Source organism: Podarcis tiliguerta (assembly GCF_965153285.1).
Source record: "Podarcis tiliguerta genome assembly, chromosome: 12".
Lineage (NCBI taxonomy): Eukaryota > Metazoa > Chordata > Lepidosauria > Squamata > Lacertidae > Podarcis > Podarcis tiliguerta.
Genome location: NC_139545.1, coordinates 35771421 through 35791437, shown reverse-complemented (window position 1 = coordinate 35791437; position 20017 = coordinate 35771421). Strand labels below are relative to the sequence as shown.

General features: G+C 43.2%; 1 protein-coding gene across 1 annotated transcript in view; it reads left to right on the top strand.

Annotated features, from left to right (window-relative positions):
- CUBN (cubilin) overlaps nucleotides 1-20017 on the top strand; it is a 134775-nt gene that overhangs the window by 49782 nt on the left and 64976 nt on the right. The window contains exons 28-29 of the mRNA XM_083405700.1: nucleotides 9362-9521; nucleotides 19785-19966. Of these exons, the coding sequence (XP_083261826.1) occupies nucleotides 9362-9521; nucleotides 19785-19966 (342 nt within the window). The remainder of the gene's footprint in view (nucleotides 1-9361; nucleotides 9522-19784; nucleotides 19967-20017) is intronic.

The window sequence follows — 20017 nt, the reverse complement described above, 5'->3', positions numbered from 1 at the left end:
CAGTGAATCGGATGATTCACAGAAAGGGGCCCCCATGGTCAGGGCAAGGAGGGTGCCTAGGGGGACACCCCAGGAAGAAGGGGCCAGAGGGGACTCAGAGAGCAGCAGTTGGAGATCCGGACCAGCGTCCACACCAGAGCGCAGTAGGGGGGAGGAGTCCCAGGCATCGGGATCAGGCAGCGCGCTGCCAGCGGGAGAACATGAGGGAGGATTGACCACGCCTCCATCGGGAAGCGAGGAAACGGTCAAGAGGAAGGTTGAAGGCTGCGCGCGCGCCAAGTTCAAATGTACAGGAGGGTGGCACTGTTGGCAGCCCGGATAGGGAGCCAGGTCCTAAAGCCCGCCGAAGAGAGAGGGAGGAGTCAGGGGGGTCAACGTCTGCGTCAGAAGAGTCCAGGAAGGAAGGAACCCCGGGGGGTAGCAGGACCCAGAGGAGAAAGGAGAGACGGAAGAGGTGGAGTAAGGCTAGAGTCTTAAACTGGTGTACAGGGGGCGGAGATTCAGACGGAGCTTCGCCGGTCTAAACCCTAGACGTAGAGCTGGGGCGCTGCGGCTTGAAAATGGAAACTGTACTTCAATAAAGACTTTTGTGCATTACTACCGGCTAGCGTTGGTCCTCTGTGAGCTGGGACCAGGAGCCAGCTCTGACAATTACGCTTTCCATTTTTAAGTTCGGAATAGAGCAGTTGCTTTGGAAGACATCCGAACAACATGACCAGTCCCACAAAGTTGATGTTGAGGAATCATTGCTTTGACACTGGTGATCTTTGCATTTTTGTAATGTGTACAAAAATGCATATGCTAGGATGAAGTGTTGTGTAATATATCCATGAAAATAATACACAAAAACACATATTAGGTGAAAATGCTGTGCAAAAATGTGTATATTAGGTAAAATTGCAGAGAGGAATGTATGTAGAAGAAGAAACTTGAATGAGAATTATGGTGTGTGTGTTTTCTCCTCAATCACAAACTGATGTGGAAATGTGGAAAACTAAATATCAAATTGGCACAATGAGAAGCTGAGAAAAACTGAATGTGGCATATTCATCCAACCCTATTTGTGCCCATGGACCTCAAAATGTTGGCAAGCCCTGCTCTGAAACCAGGGAGACCAATGCTTATGCATCTGATCCTGACATGGTTAAGAAATTTTCTACCTGGCAATCTGAAAGCAGAACTTAAAACCGCCATAGTAATGTAAAGGATGCAAGAGAAAGATGGTCTCTAATTACAGCAAACCTCAGATGACTAAGAGCTCCAAATGCTTCAAAATGCCTCCATGAGGGTGGTTTTACTCTGAGACATGCAAGTCCCACAGTGAATGACTAATAGCTTATTTTTAGTTGCAGTTTTTCTTCAGCTGCCACACCCTGCCTTTTCAGGGCAACGTGATTAAAACGTACAACGGGGCAACTGTGAAGTATCAGCGTAGCTAATTGAGTTGCTCCCATTTTGGTTTTGGTTGTGTGTGTTTTTTAACAAATGTCCTGATCTATTGTGAGCCTTAGAAATAAGAGGCTTCATGCTTCAATGGCTTGCAGAATCATAGAATCATAGAGTTGTCCAACCCCCTCCAATGCAGGGATCTTTGGCCCAACGTGGGGCTCAAACCCATGGCCATGCTCTACCAACCAAGCTATACTAGCTCTTGCATGTAGCAAAATACTAGTCGGGTGTAACAAGCCTGCAGTTAATTCAGATGGAATACTCAGTAGAATCATGGGAATGTTCATAGGTTTGGTATTCTTGGTTTGATGTGCCGTTGTCCCACTTAGAACCATAGAACTGCCAAGGTGGAAGGGTCCCCCAAAAGCCATCTAGTCCAATCCATTGCAGTGGAGCAAACACAGCTAAAAAATGGGCTTGTGAAGAAGGCGCAGCAGAGACTGTATTTTTTGAGAATACTAAGGAAAACCCATCTTCCGCAGAAACTGCTGCTTGCCTTCTATCACTGTGCCATTGAGAGCGTGCTTACTTATGGCTTATGTGTGTGGTACGGAAGCTGTACTACCCAGGACAGGATGGGGTTGCGCAGGGTTGTGAAGGCAGCAGAGAGCATTGTTGGCTGCCCACTCTCCACCTTAGAGCAGATTTATGCCACAAGGTGCCATAGGAAGGCACTGGACATAGTAAAAGATCCATCGCATCCTGGTCACTGTCTCTTCGAGCTCTTGCCGTCGGGACGGAGATACAGGACGATGAAGACAAGAACGAGCCGTCTTAAGAACAGCTTCTTCTCCAGAGCGATCTCGGCCCTGAATGGGAAGCCCGGACTTTGAAAGTCATCAAATCTCCTTTGCTGTATTTTACTATATTTTTTAATTAGTGTTTTTATGGAGCAGCCAAGTAATTTCGTTGTCCCCGAAGGGGGCAATGACAATAAAGATATTAATAATAATAATAATAAAATCCCCGACAGATTGCCATCCAACCCCTGTTTTAAAACCTCTAGTTAAGGAAAGCCCACCACTTTCTGAGAGAGTCCCTTCCACTGGTAAAAAGCTGTCTGGTAGTCAATGAGACCAACAAAGGTCCGTATAGTTAAAGCTATAGTTTTCCCAGTAGTGATGTATGGAAGTGAGAGCTGGACCATAAAGAAGGCTGATCACCAAAGAGTTGATGCTTTTGAATTATGGTGCTGGAGGAGACTCTTGAGAGTCCCATGGACTGCAAGAAGATCAAATGCATCCATTCTTAAGGAAATCAGCCCTGAGTGCTCACTGGAAGGACAGATCGTGAAACTGAGGCTCCAATACTTTGGCCACCTCATGAGAAGAGAAGACTCCCTGGAAAAGACCCTGATGTTGGGAAAGATGGAGGGCACAAGGAGAAGGGGACGACAGAGGACAAGATGCTTGGATAGTGTTCTCGAAGCTACCAGCATTAGTTTGACCAAACTGCGGGAGGCTGTGGAAGACAGGAGTGCCTGGCTTGCTCTGGTCCATGGGGTCACGAAGAGTCGGACACGACTAAATGACTAAACAACAACAACAGTCAATGAGAGCCAGCAGAGAGAGAGAGAGATGGGTGTTCTCAGATGTATCACCAGCATACATCTGTCCCTGGAGGAACCATAAAAGAAAGCCTGCATTAACCTCTCTTAATATACTTGGAATCCTTGCATGCTCAGCCACTTTTTGTCGTCGCTTAATCCAATTGAACTGTGGGATTCGCTCCCACAAGATACAGCGATGGCTGCTGACTTGGACGACTTTAAAAGGGAATTGGATCAATTCCTGAAGTATAAGGCCACCAATCCTATTGGCCATTAGGAATGAGCAAATCTGCCAGTTTCATTTTCTCATTCTTCCAGTCTTACGTTCAGTATTCTGTATTCCCACACCAGTTTGCAAAAGTCCTCATAAATATTCATCAACATTTTAGTTCAAATTTCCCCTAATATACACAGGTTTGTATGCATTATTGCAACATATTTCCCTCCAGGATAATGCCCTGTTGTATATTATTGTTACAAATATATCCATGTTTATGCACACTTTATATAGGTATATGCATTTTTGTACTTAGGAGACCAGCACTGCAATATTCAGAAAAGTACACACACACACACACACACACACACACACACACCGCAGCGTAACTTCATTTTTGATGGGAATTGAATCCATTTCCTCAACCCTCGCCACCACATCTCTACTGGTCATGATGGTTACATGGTATCTCAAGGATCAGATATCTTGTGCCTCTGATTAGCAGTCATGGGAATCACAAGCAGGAGATAGCTACTGTGCTCCTCTTCCATTTATGAAATTCCCAGAAATATCTGTGGGAAAGGGGAAACTCTAGATACGATTCATTCTCTTTGAGATATAAAGTATGTTTTAAAACCAAAGTGATGTGAAGCAAAACTTGGAGAGGTCAAGTGATTGGAATGAGCGAATTATTCACAAATTCCTTTTCACTTTGAAGGGGGGAAACTTCACTGCTAAAAAATGCAGCTTTCCTTCTGAAACTATGAGAAGGCAATCTGTGGTATTTCCTGCAGGATGGTTTTGAATGGGCACAGGGTTGTGCCAGTGCAGTTCTCAAAACAACATCCTTGGCTTGGGTGCATACTGACCTTTAGCCTGCCTAGCAGATCAATATCAGCTCTGTTATATTTGCTAAGGATTAGCAGAATTTAATAGCTTTGTTATTCACCCCTCTGTAAAAAAAGTCAGTGAGCCAAAGAATGCCAGCTGATCATAAATATTCCTAAGATATTTATGAAATGAAAACTAAGTCGGTCTGAGAAGTAGACTCTGCTGGAGGCTGCTGAAGAAACAAAGAGGAAGGCTAAATCTGCAAATTTCAAATGGCAGGCCGGAGGAATAGCTGATGCTGTTGCCAGTGGTGCAGCTAGATAATTTCAGTCCCTGGACTTAATGGTCTTATGGGCCTCCTCTCTGCTTAGATGTCCTTGTGTGTTTCGTTCAGTTATGAAGCACATCCTCCAGCAACATCTGGAGGGCCGCAGATTCCCCAGCCCTGGTGTAAGTCATTTAGCAATAGCTAGAAGATGAGAAGGACGGTGACTCAGTCATGGTGTGCTTTTTAATCAACTGCTTCCTCTTTATGCTCTCACATTCTCCAGTTGGGGTTGCCCATCTGTACCGAAGTCTCTGTCGGGCATTGAGCCATTATATTCATTTCCTCTAGCTGAGCATTTCCCAAGACAAGGATTATATTTCTGTATGGGTGTAAAGCAGCAGCTGGACTTATTACTGCTTTTTGCTAACCCCTGGAGTGCCTGTTTGGTGAGCTGCCATGTGGAGCAAGGCCAAATATGCCCAAATACAGCCATTCCTCAAAATTCACACTTCTTGAAATTTTGCAATGCAATTATTCTCCAGTCAAGGAGTGTGGACCAAAATGCATATACTTGGATAAAGTGTGTGGGAAAGGACATATTTTAATGAAAATAACATATAATGGCACACAAAAATGCAAGTGTCAGGCGTGCCATTTATTACTTTTTTTTATTGCAAAACTCTGGGTTCAAGGTCTTTTCGGGAAAAGGGAGGGGGATACAAATGCAACTATGTGATAACCATGTGTTAAAATATAACTATAATAATAGCTTTCAAGCTTTTTAAGTAGAGATCTTTCCCAGGCTGTTTCTGTATTGGAATTATTTTTAGATGTTTTATCATTTGTGTGTTTGCCATCCTGGGTTCCTGTGGAAGGAAGGGCAGAATAATTAATAATAATAATAATAATAATAATAATAATAATATAGCCTTGCTTCTTCCTGCTCTTAAGATGTAAGCCAGCATTTACTATCATGATGCCCGTGTGTCCTTCAGGTCTTCCCCTGGCACTCATGAAGCCTCTGAGACCCCCATCTCCCTATTCACTGTCCCCATGGTCATGAGGTGTGGGTGTGGTTCTCTTTCTCTCTCTTGAGGAGACCACAGAGCTGAAGAAAGAATGTGGAAAAGAGACTCCTTCCCATTTCCCCTTTCAGCTCTGCATACTTTTCAAGGCGCGTATTAATTATACTGGATTCTATTTACCCAAATCCCTTGGGGAAATAAAGTGTGTATTGAGCCCACAGCACTCACCCGGAATTCTAAATGTGCCCATGGGCTTAAAAAGGTTGGCGACCTCTGATGGAAGCCATAAATAAAAAGGCCCATTTGAAGACCTCAAGGCAAGATATAGAAATGACTTAAGATACGAATATCTCTATGGCAGTACTAAATTCAGTTGAGTTGGCTCTTCGCTGTGCTTTATTGAGGACTTGAATTATGCCTGAGATGTTCAAAATTCTTCACGAAAATGCACAGCTGTTCTTTTCCTTTAGAAAGCGGGACCGCTTCACAAATGCCTGTAACCCTAGCTCTTGCCTCACTCTCGAACAGTTAACAGCTGTCTCGCCGTTTTCATTTGAATTTCCTGTGAATAACTGTCCCGCTCTGAGAACCAAATTGGAAGCAGTACGACATGAAGTGGTTTCTATGGCAACCATTATTTATTTGAAAATGGCTGGTTTGTTTTGATAGAAACTGCGTAGAAGTACAAAGTTTCTGCTGTCTGAGATCAAGTTTAGGAAAGAATTACGAGGGGGGTGTTCACCACCTCCGCAAGGATTTTTACCACAGCCTAACTTCTGTTGTCTTTGCATGATGTTTACCAACTGGTTGGCAGTTCATTTCTGCAGCCAATGGAAGGTGTTCACATTAGTGTTTAAAGCTCTGAACAACGTAGACTCATTTGAAATACCACCGACTTCCTTTCTGTTGGTTGTTAAACTCAGCAAGGATGGCCATCTTGGTAGTTCTAGTGCCCTCAGAAGTTTGGGGATGGCAGCCCAAGAGAGGGCATTTTTTTGAAGCAGCCCCTAAGCTGTAGAATTCTCTCCCTTCATAAATGTTATGGCATATTTCCTGTGTAGTTGACACTTCCTTCCCCCCTCCACACACCCACTATGTTTCTCAGCTGTAAATTGTTTTAGAATCATAGATCTAAAACCACCACAAGAATCATCTAGTCCAACTCCAGTGCAGGAATCTTTTGCCCAACGTGGGGCTCATGCCCTACTGACTGAGCTATCCCAGCTAAACTGATTTTAACTGATTTTTATATTGCATTTTTATATTGTTGCAACTTTCCCTCATGGTGAAGGGTGGTTAAGAAATCTTAATACATAACAAGAACAGCACAGTAAATTGGTGCAAAATACCCTGACTGACACTTTTCCCCTCAGAAGGAGCAAACAAGAGGGTTCAATAGGTGGTTTTGTTTAGTACCATTGGCCTTGGCTATATCATAGCAGTCTTGGGGTGGCTTGCTTGTTTTATCTGTTGTTTAATTTTTTATTATTTTATCAAGGAGCATTTTGTACTGGTTTTCTGAATTTTATTGTGTTTGGATCCACTTAAAAACCTTTCCTCCTAATCTCAATTTGGAGAAGTGGTCCAGAAAGACACCATTGTTGACAGTACTGAGAGTCACTGAGAGAACTAACTGAGTAGCGCTGTCCCTCCCCATGGAGGCGCAGATTGCAGCTATAACAAAGGCGGCATTTTTTCATCTCCGCCAAGCTAAGCAGTTGGCTCCTTACCTCTCTCGCCCTGACCTAGCCACTGTGATCCATGCGACGGTCACCTCCAGACTGGATTATTGTAACTCGCTCTACGTGGGGCTGCCCTTGAGACTGACCCAGAAACTCCAGAGGGTGCAGAATGCCGCAGCGAGACTCCTTACAGGGTCTTCACTGCGAGATCACATTCATCCGGTGCTATACCAGCTGCACTGGCTCCCGGTGGAGTACAGGATCAGGTTTAAGGTGCTGGTTTTAACCTTTAAAGCCCTATACGGCCTAGGACCCTCGTACCTACGGGACCGCCTCTCCTGGTATGCCCCACAGAGAAACCTACGCTCGTCAAATAAAAACATCCTGAAGGTCCCAGGCCTCAGAGAGGTTAGGCTGGCCTCAACTAGAGCCAGGGCTTTCTCGGCTGCGGCTCCAATCTGGTGGAACGCTCTGTCACAAGAGACTAGGGCCCTGCGGGACTTGACATCTTTCCGCAGAGCCTGCAAGACAGAGTTGTTCCACCAGGCCTTTGGTCAGGTCCCAGCCTGACTCCCTCCTCTGGCAACCTGCACAGAATTTTGCTCAACGGTTGCCATTAATTTGACTTTAATTAATTTTTATAATGGAATGTTTTTAGAATGTTTGATTATTTGATTGTTTGATTATTTAATTGTTGTTAGCCGCCCTGAGCCCGGCTTCGGCTGGGGAGGGCGGGATATAAATAAAAATTTTTTATTATTATTATTATTATTATTATTATTATTATTATTCTCCAACAAGAATGGCAAATGCCTTTTCTACCTCCATTTACTTCAAATGGTTTTAGATGGCAATGCATATTATTTCACTTGCTTCAGTATGTGTCAAGCCAGCACGGCTCATCTTGCGAACTTTGATCCTGAATTTCTGCTCCATACTCTTGCCCTAAGGCAATTGTTAGTTTCAGCTTCCCTCATTTCTCCAATCCTAAATTCAGTTCTGTACATTTCTGCAGCAATTTCTCCCTCTCTCCCCCCATCTGTGTGCATGTTTTTAAAAATCCTCATGAAAATTCACCAGCATTTTTAGTGCTAATTTCTCCTCATAAAAAACATTTTTGTACATAGCTATGACTAATATACATTGTTTTGCAAGCACCTTCCCCCAATATGCTTCATTTTATATGTTGTTTTCACAGATATAAGCATACTTCCTCCTAATGTATGTGTTTCTGTGCACGTTGTTTGGTTGAGGAACTGCATTGCAAAACTCGGAGATGTGCAAACCTTGAAGCATAATTGTGCTTTGGTTTGCATGCAGGTTTGAAAAGTGTGATTTGGTAGTTCATTAAATGTTTACAAAATTGGTTTTCTTTCCCATACCTACCTGAGGGCTCCGGGGGGGATCACAAAAAGGAAGGGGGGAGTAATTTGTCATGCAGGGAGGGGACTATTTGAAAAGTAGATGATCCAAGATAGTCATTACCCCCCCAAAAAAGAAGTTTCTATTGAAATTCTGAAAAAGAGCATGCCAATGTCTTAGCAATGGGGGTATTCAAACATCATTTCTATGGCAAGTCTTTGCTGGACTGTCTCAGAATGACAGGAACCATGAGTCAGAAAATCAAAAGAGTACAACTGTAGGGCACAATCACAATAGAAGGTGAATGCTTCTCCAGACTTCAAGTACAAATATTTACTAATACAGAGTTAAATTCCTGCTTCTCATTGTGCCAGTAACTAATGCTGTAAAATTATATGCTTAAAATAGAAGTCAGGGCACATTGAACTTTCCATTTTAGAAACAACAACACAACCTTGTTGATTTTCTTACACTCCGCCCCTCATACTTAAAGCAGTGTATTCTTATTTGTGGGAGAGATTTCCCTATAGGAGTAAAGCATTTGTGTTGTGAGCTTTCCAAAGGCATTTGATTATTAGAAGCCAAAAGTTGAGCTAGGTGGCACTTTGATATTATCTGACAAGGCACTTCTTAATGTTATTTTTTTCAGGAGACCAAACACTGCAGGTTCTTCTTCCCTAAACAGATAATTAACCAATAGATCTCATGTGTTACTTATTGCACTATAGAGTAATAGAGCACTCAGAGGTGGCCAGGGTGTCAAGGGATCAGGGAACCACCTGCATTTCAGCCCCTGACAGACTACTGGATTTGTGTGTGGTTTTTTTTAAAAAAACAGCCACATTTGTTACAACACATCTGGATAATACGTGAGACACGCAATGCAGATGATCACTATTCCTTTTAAATGTCCGCTTCAAAAAACTGGTATCAAGTCGGCGATCTATGTCCATTTCATTTCCTTATGCTTGATTTCAGCTTTATGATGGACCCAATGCCCAATCTAGCCTGATAGGCACATTCTGTGGCAATACTGATGTCCCATCTGGAGGCACAACAGGCTCCAGCCTTCATGTGGTGTTTTTCTCTGATAAAATAGGCGAATCTACAGGATTTCAGATGTTATGGCGTGTAAATGGTAAGTCAAGAAAATTTCTCTCATTTCGTTTCACACAAAATTTGTTCCCCAGGTGCTATCTCAGAATCCGTCCTTTTTTTCTGTGGTGGTATTGACTAGCATCAAGTATTTTCACCTCTGGTTTTTTGTTTCGTTTTGCTGCCTGTGGGAGCCATTTTTGTGCCATCGCCAACAACACTTTTATCAAGACATGAGTACCAGTACCTCATTTTTTAACACACACACACCCCAACAGCACTGCTCAAAATTCTAGAAATATTTGTTAGAAGAGGCTGATAATTTGAGTTCATGTGTACCAGGAGATTCTTTCACACTTTCTGTTCAGAATACCTCACACCTGGTATACCACACTGTTGACTCTAGGACCATTCATGCCCCACGAGGAGATGCCATGCACACTGTTGACCAAGCCAGCATGCAATGCATTAATAGCCATGTTGATGCAAATTTTGTTTGCCTTTCTTCTTCTCTTGCATTTGAGGAAACATGGCTGCACGCAAGTTTGGCTTTGTTGCTTGACCTATTTAACAACAGCATACCACTGCAGGGGGATGAAAACCTGTGGCATTATCCATCAATTCAGAGAGGGGGCTGGGAAAATAATTACATAGCCACAGTTGCCTTGTCTGCCTAATCAGTTCACACAATTCAGTTTTTGACAGCCCTGCAAAGCGGCTGGCATCTGCCACTGAGGCCCCCTGTTTTGGGTTGTGCAGTTGTATGGATTCCTACTCTGTCTTTGAAGGGGAGGTTCCTCTGCAGCACAGGCTGACAGACTGAAATCCTTTGGTATATCCCAAAGGACTTTCCTTTGGCTGGAATTTTTGAGGAGTTCAGAATCCGAAGTGGCAGGAAGGAGGAACTGAGGAGGGTGGGATTGAGGCAGGGGAGCGAGGGTCAGCAGCATTGCTGAGAAAAGAGTGACTTGTGAAAAGGAAGACAGCTCTTCAGCTGAAACCCAGCAGGGGAAGTGTTACTGAACAACAGGAGTAAGATCTCAGGACTGTGAGGTGATGTCATCCTAGAGCCAGACAAAGGAAGAGGGGGAAAGGGCCTTTTTCTTCCCCCTGTGGAGACAGATGACATCACCCTCCTTTGAGGGGCTGCAGCGTTAACTTATCTTTTCTTTTCCCGAACTTCTAAATAGTCTCTAGTTGTTGGCGAGCACTGTACCTTATTATTCAGAGGGGGTGGAAATCCCCTAAATTATTTAATCTTAGCTGCAGCTTTCCCCTTGTTCTCTGGCCACCCACAATCTTTCACATTCTGTAACAGGCTTATTGGAAAGGACAGAAAATCCCAGGCAATCAACTGCCTGATCTTCAACTTGCCCTGTGTTTACTGTTTGCCCAAAAAATTATGTAAGTCCTTTTAAATTGTTCTGGAACTGATTTTGTGATGTCCTGTAAAGGCACTAGAGATTCCCCCCCCCCCCCCCGTAAGCTCTCCATGCAATTCAAATCAAGAATGTAATAACGTGCTAATGCTCCACTTAGAACACTCTACTTAGCGCTCCTTGGGGCCCTCCTCCCCCCCCCTTTTCACATGCAGTGCCAATACCAATTGGGACTCCCACTCTGTTTTCTTAGCCCACCCTGCAGTTTGCTGCTATTCTTGGCTGCCTCCAGTAAGCACAAGAGGGTGCAAGGGTGAAAGGAAGAGAGGAAGAGCTCATCAAATGCCTTCTTCCCTTACTTAATGTTCATTTTTTATTTAGTTTGCATTGTGTTTGTGTTTTTAAATCAGGCAAGGTTTTGACTTTCTTTTAAAGCGATTCGCCTTGCCTAGCCTCCTTGATTCTGCCGTTTTAACCAGGGGTAGGCAAAAATCCCCTGCCAAAAAAACATCCTCCCCATGTAAAAATGGGGGCTGATTTTCTTCTGCTTTCTTATGAGGAGGTGGAGAATTTGCACTGGAATTGTTGCACTTCCCGGAATGCGTTGGAAGAGACACGATGCAACATGAAGTGGCATTGCTCCCAAGGCATTCCAGTGAGAAGCTGGAGAGAGAGCCTTGCCTAGCCTTCTTTCCTTGATGTAAAAGATGCAGAACAAAATTTCAAAGAAAGTCATCTTGCCCTTTCAAAAAAAATAAATAAAAATTTCAGTCTTTTGGCTTGGTTCTGGTTTGCCCACCTCTTGGCATTCTTTTGAATCTGTCCATGCCTTTTCTAATCTGCAGTATGTATTTAATTTTAGCCTTTGCCATAATGGTTTCATAAATGACCTCCATGTGATTTAGCTTGCTCTCCTGCGGTAACCATAGGTGAGTTTGGAACAAGAGAGGCATATATCAAATAGAAAGTCACAGGGCTGTGAACACATTTTCAACTCTGTTCTCAATGTACACATGGCTGCAGCATGTGGCTGTGGAGAGCTTTAAGGTCCTCCAGAAGCTGCTGAACTACAACTCCCATCAGCCCCAGCAATCGTGACCAGGGATGATAGGAGTTCCCCATACCTGCTTGTAGCAAATTGGCAAACTGAATGTCTCTGCATCACTGCTGCCTCCAAAGGCAGCAACTTGATAGTTTGCTTAACTTGTTGTTCTTGTTGTATATTTATTGTCATGTCAGGGAGGAGGTGCTTGTGGGATTATCTGCCTCAGGCGCTGAAACAACTTGGCATGTTGACTAGGAGGAAACATTTGCTGTTGTGGCTTATGTAGCAAAATGTCTTGGGGCAGCACTGGTCTGAGGGCAGGGGAAGAAACAGGAAGATGTGCTGATATACTACAGCCGTAAGTAAGAGGAATCAATGCAGGTCCACATAGCTAATAACCACAACCATCAAACGTATGCAAATTCATCTTGAAGCATTCTTATTCCAGTGGTGGTTTATTGTGATAGGCCCGTGGTCTTTCTAAATCAATATTTTGCACTCAATCTGAAGTTATAAGGAAACCGGCCCAAGGAAGATGTGGTCACCACCAGACTGCATGCTTCTTATTTGTTGTATCGTTTCCAAGCAACTATGACTTGGGTCACCATATGTACTTTCTGAGGGAACTCTAAGACCTTTGTCAGCTATATAAAATAAAGAAACCAGATCTCTCCCTCTTTTTTCTCATGGTTTTTTCCCCCCTCCCCAAAATATAAATGGTTTCCCAAAATGCTTTACAAGTAGCTGTGACCAAATTGGTGCATGTAATTAATTCTCTGGAGTCATATCCTAAGTGCAGCTGTTTGTTTGTCTGTACAAGGACCACTGAAACATTTCAGATCCAAATGTTCCTTTGATTTGGGACCTTTGCAATTTTCTTTTGCTGTGCAATACAACTCCTGGAATGTACAAAAGTTCACTGGGAGATGTATGCTTTCAGGTTTTTTGTTACAGTTCTGTGTCTCTGTTTGTATCTTTTGAAACACCAGCTTCTGCTTCATTGCAATTTTTTTGTAAATTCCCTTCTATTTTTAACAGCGACAAAATCATATGTCTCCCTCTGCTCCCCCCCCCCCAAAAAAAAGACAAGAAAAAGCATCAAGCTGATTTAAGGGAGAAATGCTCCTGTATTAGGAATCCATTCTTATTTTGGTGTCCCATAAGCATTTGAAAATTCTCATTCAGCTATTCCTTATTTGGATTCAAGCAAATAATAATAAGCATGTTGCATTTCTACTGGACATCTTTCAAACCTCCTGATTTTGCAGATAAGTAAAGAAAATGCTTTTATCATTTTTTAAAAAAAATAATATTGAGTGTTTTTATCATTTCCTCCCCAAAGGGAAATCTAGTCATCGTATCTTATTATGATTAGGCTAGCATCTGGCTTCAGTTTCCTATCTTTGATATCTGAGGGTTAGAATAGTAGGACATTTCTGCAACCAGAGAGGAAGTGTTATGGGCACCTACCGGAGAGGAACATGGACACATGTAGGTCACATGAGTTATAGTCATGACAAACCTGCCTATTAGCAGATCCTAGCAAATGCAGGGCTGTGGGTTTGGGTTGTTTTGCAGAAGTAACCAGATGAAATATTTCCATTCTTAACAATAGCGGACAGAGTCCACCCAGTGCTCATGCTGATACATTAGCCCCACTCTGCCCCTCCCCACCACCTCACAAAGGAATGTGGCCTGATGTTATAGAGATGAAAGAGAAGCCAGGAAGCAGGTAAGAGGAGAAAGCAAGCAAGGAGTTTGCTTGCATAGAAGTGAACCTGGATTGAAGTAAAAGGGCAACTGCTCATTAAGTCAATGAGGCCTCATTGTCTTGGTAATGTGGTAGCTAGAGATGGGCGTATCTTTCTGGTATTGGTTTATAATCCTCCTCATTGGTTTGTGCATGTTAATCCATAACCCTGTTCTGTTTCTGATTTTTCTATTTAAAAAAACCATTCAAAATATGTATTTAAAAACATATTTTGTTAACTTTAAACTGCCGAGTACTGTGCTGCAACACCTAAAGAATGTTTGGTGGCAAAATTATGATCTGCACATGAATCTGAGATGTGTGGGTCAAGTCATTTCAGATGTAATTTCACAATCAGCAGATTCCACATAGAAGCTGGTAGTCATTAAAAAACCGTTGCCTTGTGGTCAGGATTACACATTGCAGAGATAAAGTATGCAAGCGGCAACCCAGTGTTCCCCCTGAGTTGCACAGTGCTTCCTGTACCAACTTTCACTGGCAGCAGCACGGAATCTAAACACACAGTCTAGCCACACCCAGCGATTGACAGTAGCTGCTGCAAAAAAGAGTTCTAGCTGCATAGAAGCATTTCCCCCTAGTGACTACCAAGTTGCAAAGGTGAAATTTATAAATCAGTCCTGAAATATGTGTTAAGTGGAGGTGTGCATTCAGGACCAAATTAGGAGGTTAACTGTCTGGGGTGGTTACAGGGTATTGGTAGAGGAGACTATGCCAAAGGTAAAAACTGGGTCAGGATGAGATTCCAGGCATAAAAGCTCTAGGGCAAGAATGGGAAACCTCAGACCTGGGGCCAAATTCAACCCTCCAGTTCTGTTTTCTGATTTTCTGGACTAACCTCAGGCCACACACCCTCCCAAGACACACCACTCACCAGCCTGGCTTTGCATCCTCCTTGAGTGTTTTGACCTGGCTGGAAAGTATCCTTGAGCTCTGATAAGGCCTCTTGCTTGTTGGGGAAGAGGACAGAGGTATGTGTAGAAACTAGCCTACTGTACAGAGGTAAAAGTCACATTTGTAGCTCAGCCCCCTGTTGGCTCTGGCCAATCACCACTGGTATGTGGCCCCTGGAAGGCTTATCAGATGTAAATATGGCCCTTGAAATGAAAAAGTCTGCTCCATCCTGATCTAGAGTACTGTTTTGTTTAAGGGTCACATTAACAATTCACCTAGGTGCAGGATTAGTTACTCAACAATGAATGTTCACTCCTCTGACTGTGGGTGCCCTTTGCGGGACTGTGCGGAACACCCCCGAGCATCGTGATTGTGCTGGCCCGCCTCTATAATGCCACAGCCATCAGAGGTTCCCACCAAACCTCAATTTAAATTATCCAATCGGCAGCATTGGTGGAGGTGGGGTCAGCCAAGTGGGCCGTCAGTGAGCAGGCTTCACTCCGGTCTGCTCATGACGTTTATTAGAGCACCCAGTAAAATAAATCTACATAGATGCTAGGAAGATTGTCAGCAATCCACCCCCGCCAAAAAAGCTCAACAACTCTAGGCATTTCCTAGAGTCCCAAAAAATAGGGGTAATTTTGTACATAGGGGCGTGTTATATACAGAAAAATATGGTATTTGGATTACTTTGTATGATTTTATGATCTTATTGTTTAAACTTACCCCAATAAAGGCCAATAACAAATAACAACATACTGAAGAATTTGCATTAACTTAGACATGAACGTAATTTATCAGGAAGACTAAACCATGTACAAATCCGAGTGTTTGGCACAGGAGTTGCTGAACTAAAAAGCCTGCAAGCTAAGTTTTGGACATCAGGAGTTTTGCATTGGCCTAGCCTATTTTGAGTTTTCAGTAAAAACATGTATTTGTGGCTAACAGGAAGCGATCAGTAGGAGAAGTTGAGTCATAAATGTCTGTTTAAGTTGAAACATTCCCAGTTCTTTCAGCCCCAGATATGCAGTAAATTGCTGCCAGTGTAGCACTGCAGTTCCCCCTAGGAATTAAACCACATGAGAAGGCTCTGTTTGCTGGGAAAAATTCATCAGTGTCCAAGGGCCGTTTCATTTGGTTTTCTTACTGTGAATGTTCCTCCTGTTGATCCGTTTTAACTCTGCTGAGCTGGAATTGGCAGGCAAGCTGGTGAGGACGGCTTTGCATGCTTATATTTAGACAAATTCCAGAGGGCGAGTTCTGTTGCAATATTCAGAACAAGGGGCCCTGTGGCACCTTGAAGTCCAGCACATTTATAGCATAGGCTTTTATAGGTCAGTTTCACTCCTTGCCAAACTTAGGCTACTACATGCCTCAGGACTGAAACTCAACCATGTTTGAATATGTCTATGCTCACAAAAATGACATGTACCATAAATTTTTAACATGTGTTTTAAGATCCATGTTGATTTATTATTATTTTTTAGCAGAAGCTGAAATAGCCTATGGAGCGTCTTCAAATAAACATGGAGAAAAGTGGAGGTAGCCCCTACTGCACCAGTAGAAAACTGCAATAGAATAGCATGATAGAAACATCTTAGTATTGTAGCAGAGATGGGGAAACCTGTGGTCCTCCCCTCCTTATGTTGTTGAACTCGAGTTCCCAGCAGCCCCAGGCAGTATGCTCAGTACCCAGGGATGATGGGTGTTGTTGTCCAGCCATGGCTGGAGGCCACACATTCTCCATCCCTGTGTTTGTAGGAACATCGCACCAGGGTTGCAGCTACATCCACACAGGGCTACCCACTGAAGCTGAATGTTGGAAGATTCAAGACAGGTTAAGGGAAGTCCTTCTCCATGCAGTGCATAGCTAAATGATGGAATTGGCTCCTGCAAGAGGCAGTGATGGCAACCAGCTTGGATGGCTTTAAAAAAGGCTTAGACGATGGCAGAAAGTGAGGGTGAGCACAAAATATGGTCTGAAGCTCAACATCAAAAAAACTAAGATCATGGCCACTGGTCCTATCACCTCCTGGCAAATAGAAGGGGAAGAAATGAAGGCAGTGAGAGAGTTTACTTTCCTGGGTTCCATGATCAATTACAGATGGTGACAGAAGTCATGAAATTAAAAGATGGCTGCTTCTTGTAAGAAAAGCAATGACAAACCTAGACAGCATCTTAAAAAGCAGAGACATCACCTTGCCGACAAAGGTCCGTATAGTTAAAGCTATGGTGTCTGTGAAGGTTCTAACTTGTGCCTGTTGAGTGGTTCTACAGGCCTGGATGTTGTGGCATCTGGTACTGTTGACTCCTGCTGGCCTTGAGTTCAATGGTCCTCTGATCATGAGGGTCAGGGTCAGACCCAATCCAGTTCCTTAATAAATTTTGTTCCCCCAACAACATTTTTTTTTTTTAGAAAAGTGTTAAGTAGAATTTGGAACTTGAGTTATTTTTAAAAAATGCATCTTTTTTTGAAGAACGGATGTGCAGAGCGTGAAAATAACATCTGCTGAAAAGTAGAAATTGGCTCCAGGACCTCAGGGGAACTAACAGCTGGTCCTCCCCATCCCCGCCTGCTACAAGCTGAGTAGAAGCCACATCCTCCGGGGAACGCCTATTAGTGGCTTCCCTTGGCCTTGTCTTTCCTGCCCTTTGTTGCTAATTTATGCCTGTTTTATTAATCGGGATGGGCCATATGTTGTTTGGTGGAGCATAGACCTCAACCAATCCGTATGCATCTCTGCCTCAATAAGAGGGTGGTAGCAAAAGATTGAATTGACGATTTTAGACCCTTGCCTCCCTAGAGACCATATGTGCAACGAATACAGTGAAATAAAGGAAATGATTCATATCAAATCCTGCCCACCCCACCTTTATGAGAAAACCAGCTGCAAAGGAGTCTGGCATTTATTTCTGCATTTCTCATGACTCACGGTGAAATGTATAGTAGGAAACTATGTGACAATGTGTGTGTAGGGAAAGGCTTTTGCATGTTTTTACAGCAAATCAACACTTGAACTGCTTCCATTTTAGACCCAGAATGTGCCCCTCTTCTGGCCAGCTAAATTACTTGAGAAGAAACCCACAGATTCCAGCTAAGTTGGATGGGCAGCTTTGGAAAACATAGAAGAAACAGAACCCGAGTTTGTACAGAAATTAGTCAGCATCTCATAGTGGTCAAGATCCCATCAGAATCTCATTTATATCCTTAAGGGTAGCTGCTTTCGTTCAGAGGGAGATTTTGCATACTGATGTCCATCAATACCCAAGTTGATAGGAGCTTGAGTCCTGATGCCCCTTGTTCCACTTCCAGAAGAACTGCATTGGTGGTGACATTGGAGCAGGGCCTTCTCAATGGTGGAACACCACTCCCCCCTAAAGTTTACGTGTCCCCCACCCTACAGGCTTTTGGGATGCCATGGCAATTGTTTTATTTCACTGGGTTATTGGCTTTGACTGATTTTATTTGGTTCCTGGATCTTGCATATATTATTGACTTCCTGCTGCATTGCACTGCTAGTTTTTATCTTAATTGTGTCTCTGTGTGTGGTTTTTATTTTTTTTTTAAATAGCTAATTTGGAGGCCTATGAACAGAAAAGCAGGTTAGAAACATTTAAATAAATAATGAAAATGAAATGTAAACCACTACTCTCCTTCTCCTGCAATATGCAGCCAGAGGGGAGCATTGGGTATGTTCTAGGCTGCATTCTCAATTCACACGGTGGAGAGACCTGACATACTTCTTGGTGGCTGTCATGAACTGAATTCTACACTCTAGAATTTACCCACAACTTCCTGCAACATACAGGAAGTCCGTGGTAAACGTAGAAAATGTTCACTCTAGCTTTAGTCTGAAAACTGGACTTGATATTCTTAATTACATGTGAATTGGGCATGCATATCTTGTTTATATTATTTTTATTGGTTTTCCAAATTAATACTCATCATTATTTAAATTTAATACAATTTCTTACTACTTCTTCTTTTTTTTAAAGAAGGTTTCCCGCTCCTGTTGCAAACATATGCCCATTACTTCCTGATGCAGCCACTTCATTCTTCTTTCATTTCCTCTTCATCCTTCTCTTGATGTTAGTCCAGGCATACCTTTTAAGCATATTTAAGCATAAATGTTTTTGCATTTGGATGGTTATTTCCCCACTGTCCTTAACTAGATCCACTTCAGTTGTGATTTTTCAGATCCATTTCAACTGGGCTTTGGACCCAGTTTTGATGCTGAGACTGCCTTGGTCACCCTGTATGATATCTTGTGTTGGGAGAGAGATTGGTGGAGTGTGTCCCTGTTGATTCTCCTTTATCTCTCAGCATCTCTCAGTACCACTGAGCATGGGGTTCTTGAGGGCTCATCCACACAAAGCATGGGTCTGAGCCATTTGCTGCTTGTCCGGTGTTTTCTAGACATGGTTTTGCCTTCGCCACACTGCTTTCCCCCAGGAAACCTGTTCTTTAGTGCTAAATTGGAACCAATGGCAACCTGAGGAAAACCCAGTTGCCATTTGTTCCAACTCAGCACTAAAACATAGGCTTTCGCAGGGGAAAGCTATGGGGCAAACGGAAGTGTGGATGAGCCCAGAGTAGAACTATTTTTCATGGTTCTGCTGCTACATGGATTATTGGCTCCAGTTGGACAGTCATGGGGTTTGGGCATGTTGTTTGGCCCTGTGAAGCCTCTCATGTGGGAATATGCAGGGTTCAGTTTTATCCCCCGTGATCAAACCGCTGATGGGGTCAGCCAGAGTTTGGAGTGCACTGCCATCAGTATGCTGATAACACGCAATGCTACTGTGGCCATGGATGTGCTGGATCGGCGCCTGGGTCTAAGTAATGGACTGAATAAGGACCAACAAAGTGAAGCTCAATCTAGATAAGACTGAGACACTGTCAGTGGGTGGTTCCTCAGCCTGGATGAATGGAATGCATCCTGCTCTGAATGGGGTTATCCTGGACATCTGCACACCACCAATGATGGAATGTTTGTCCTGATTTGGTGTTCATCTTAAGTTGGGTGGGGTGGTTATGTATGATGGAGATGATAAACTCTTTTATAATAATTGTTTTCTGACTATATTGTTAACTTGCTTATTTTGTTACTGTATTTTTACCCTGGATGCAAATCACTTTGGAACATTTTTTTTAGTGGGAATCAATATGTACATTTGACAAAAACTGAAAGCTAACTGTGCTGCCTACTTTTTTTCCAGGGTGTGGCGCAGAGCTTTCTGGGACATCTGGATCTTTCCATAGCCCAGGATATCCAAACAAGTACCCTAACAATAGGGAATGTCACTGGTATATTCACACAGCCCCGGGTAGTAGCATTCAGCTCACCATAGTGGAATTTGACGTTGAATACCATTCAAGTTGCAACTATGATGTTTTAGAGGTAGGTGGCTTTTATTAGGGTGGAAGGGATGACGACTCAGAACCAGGTCTT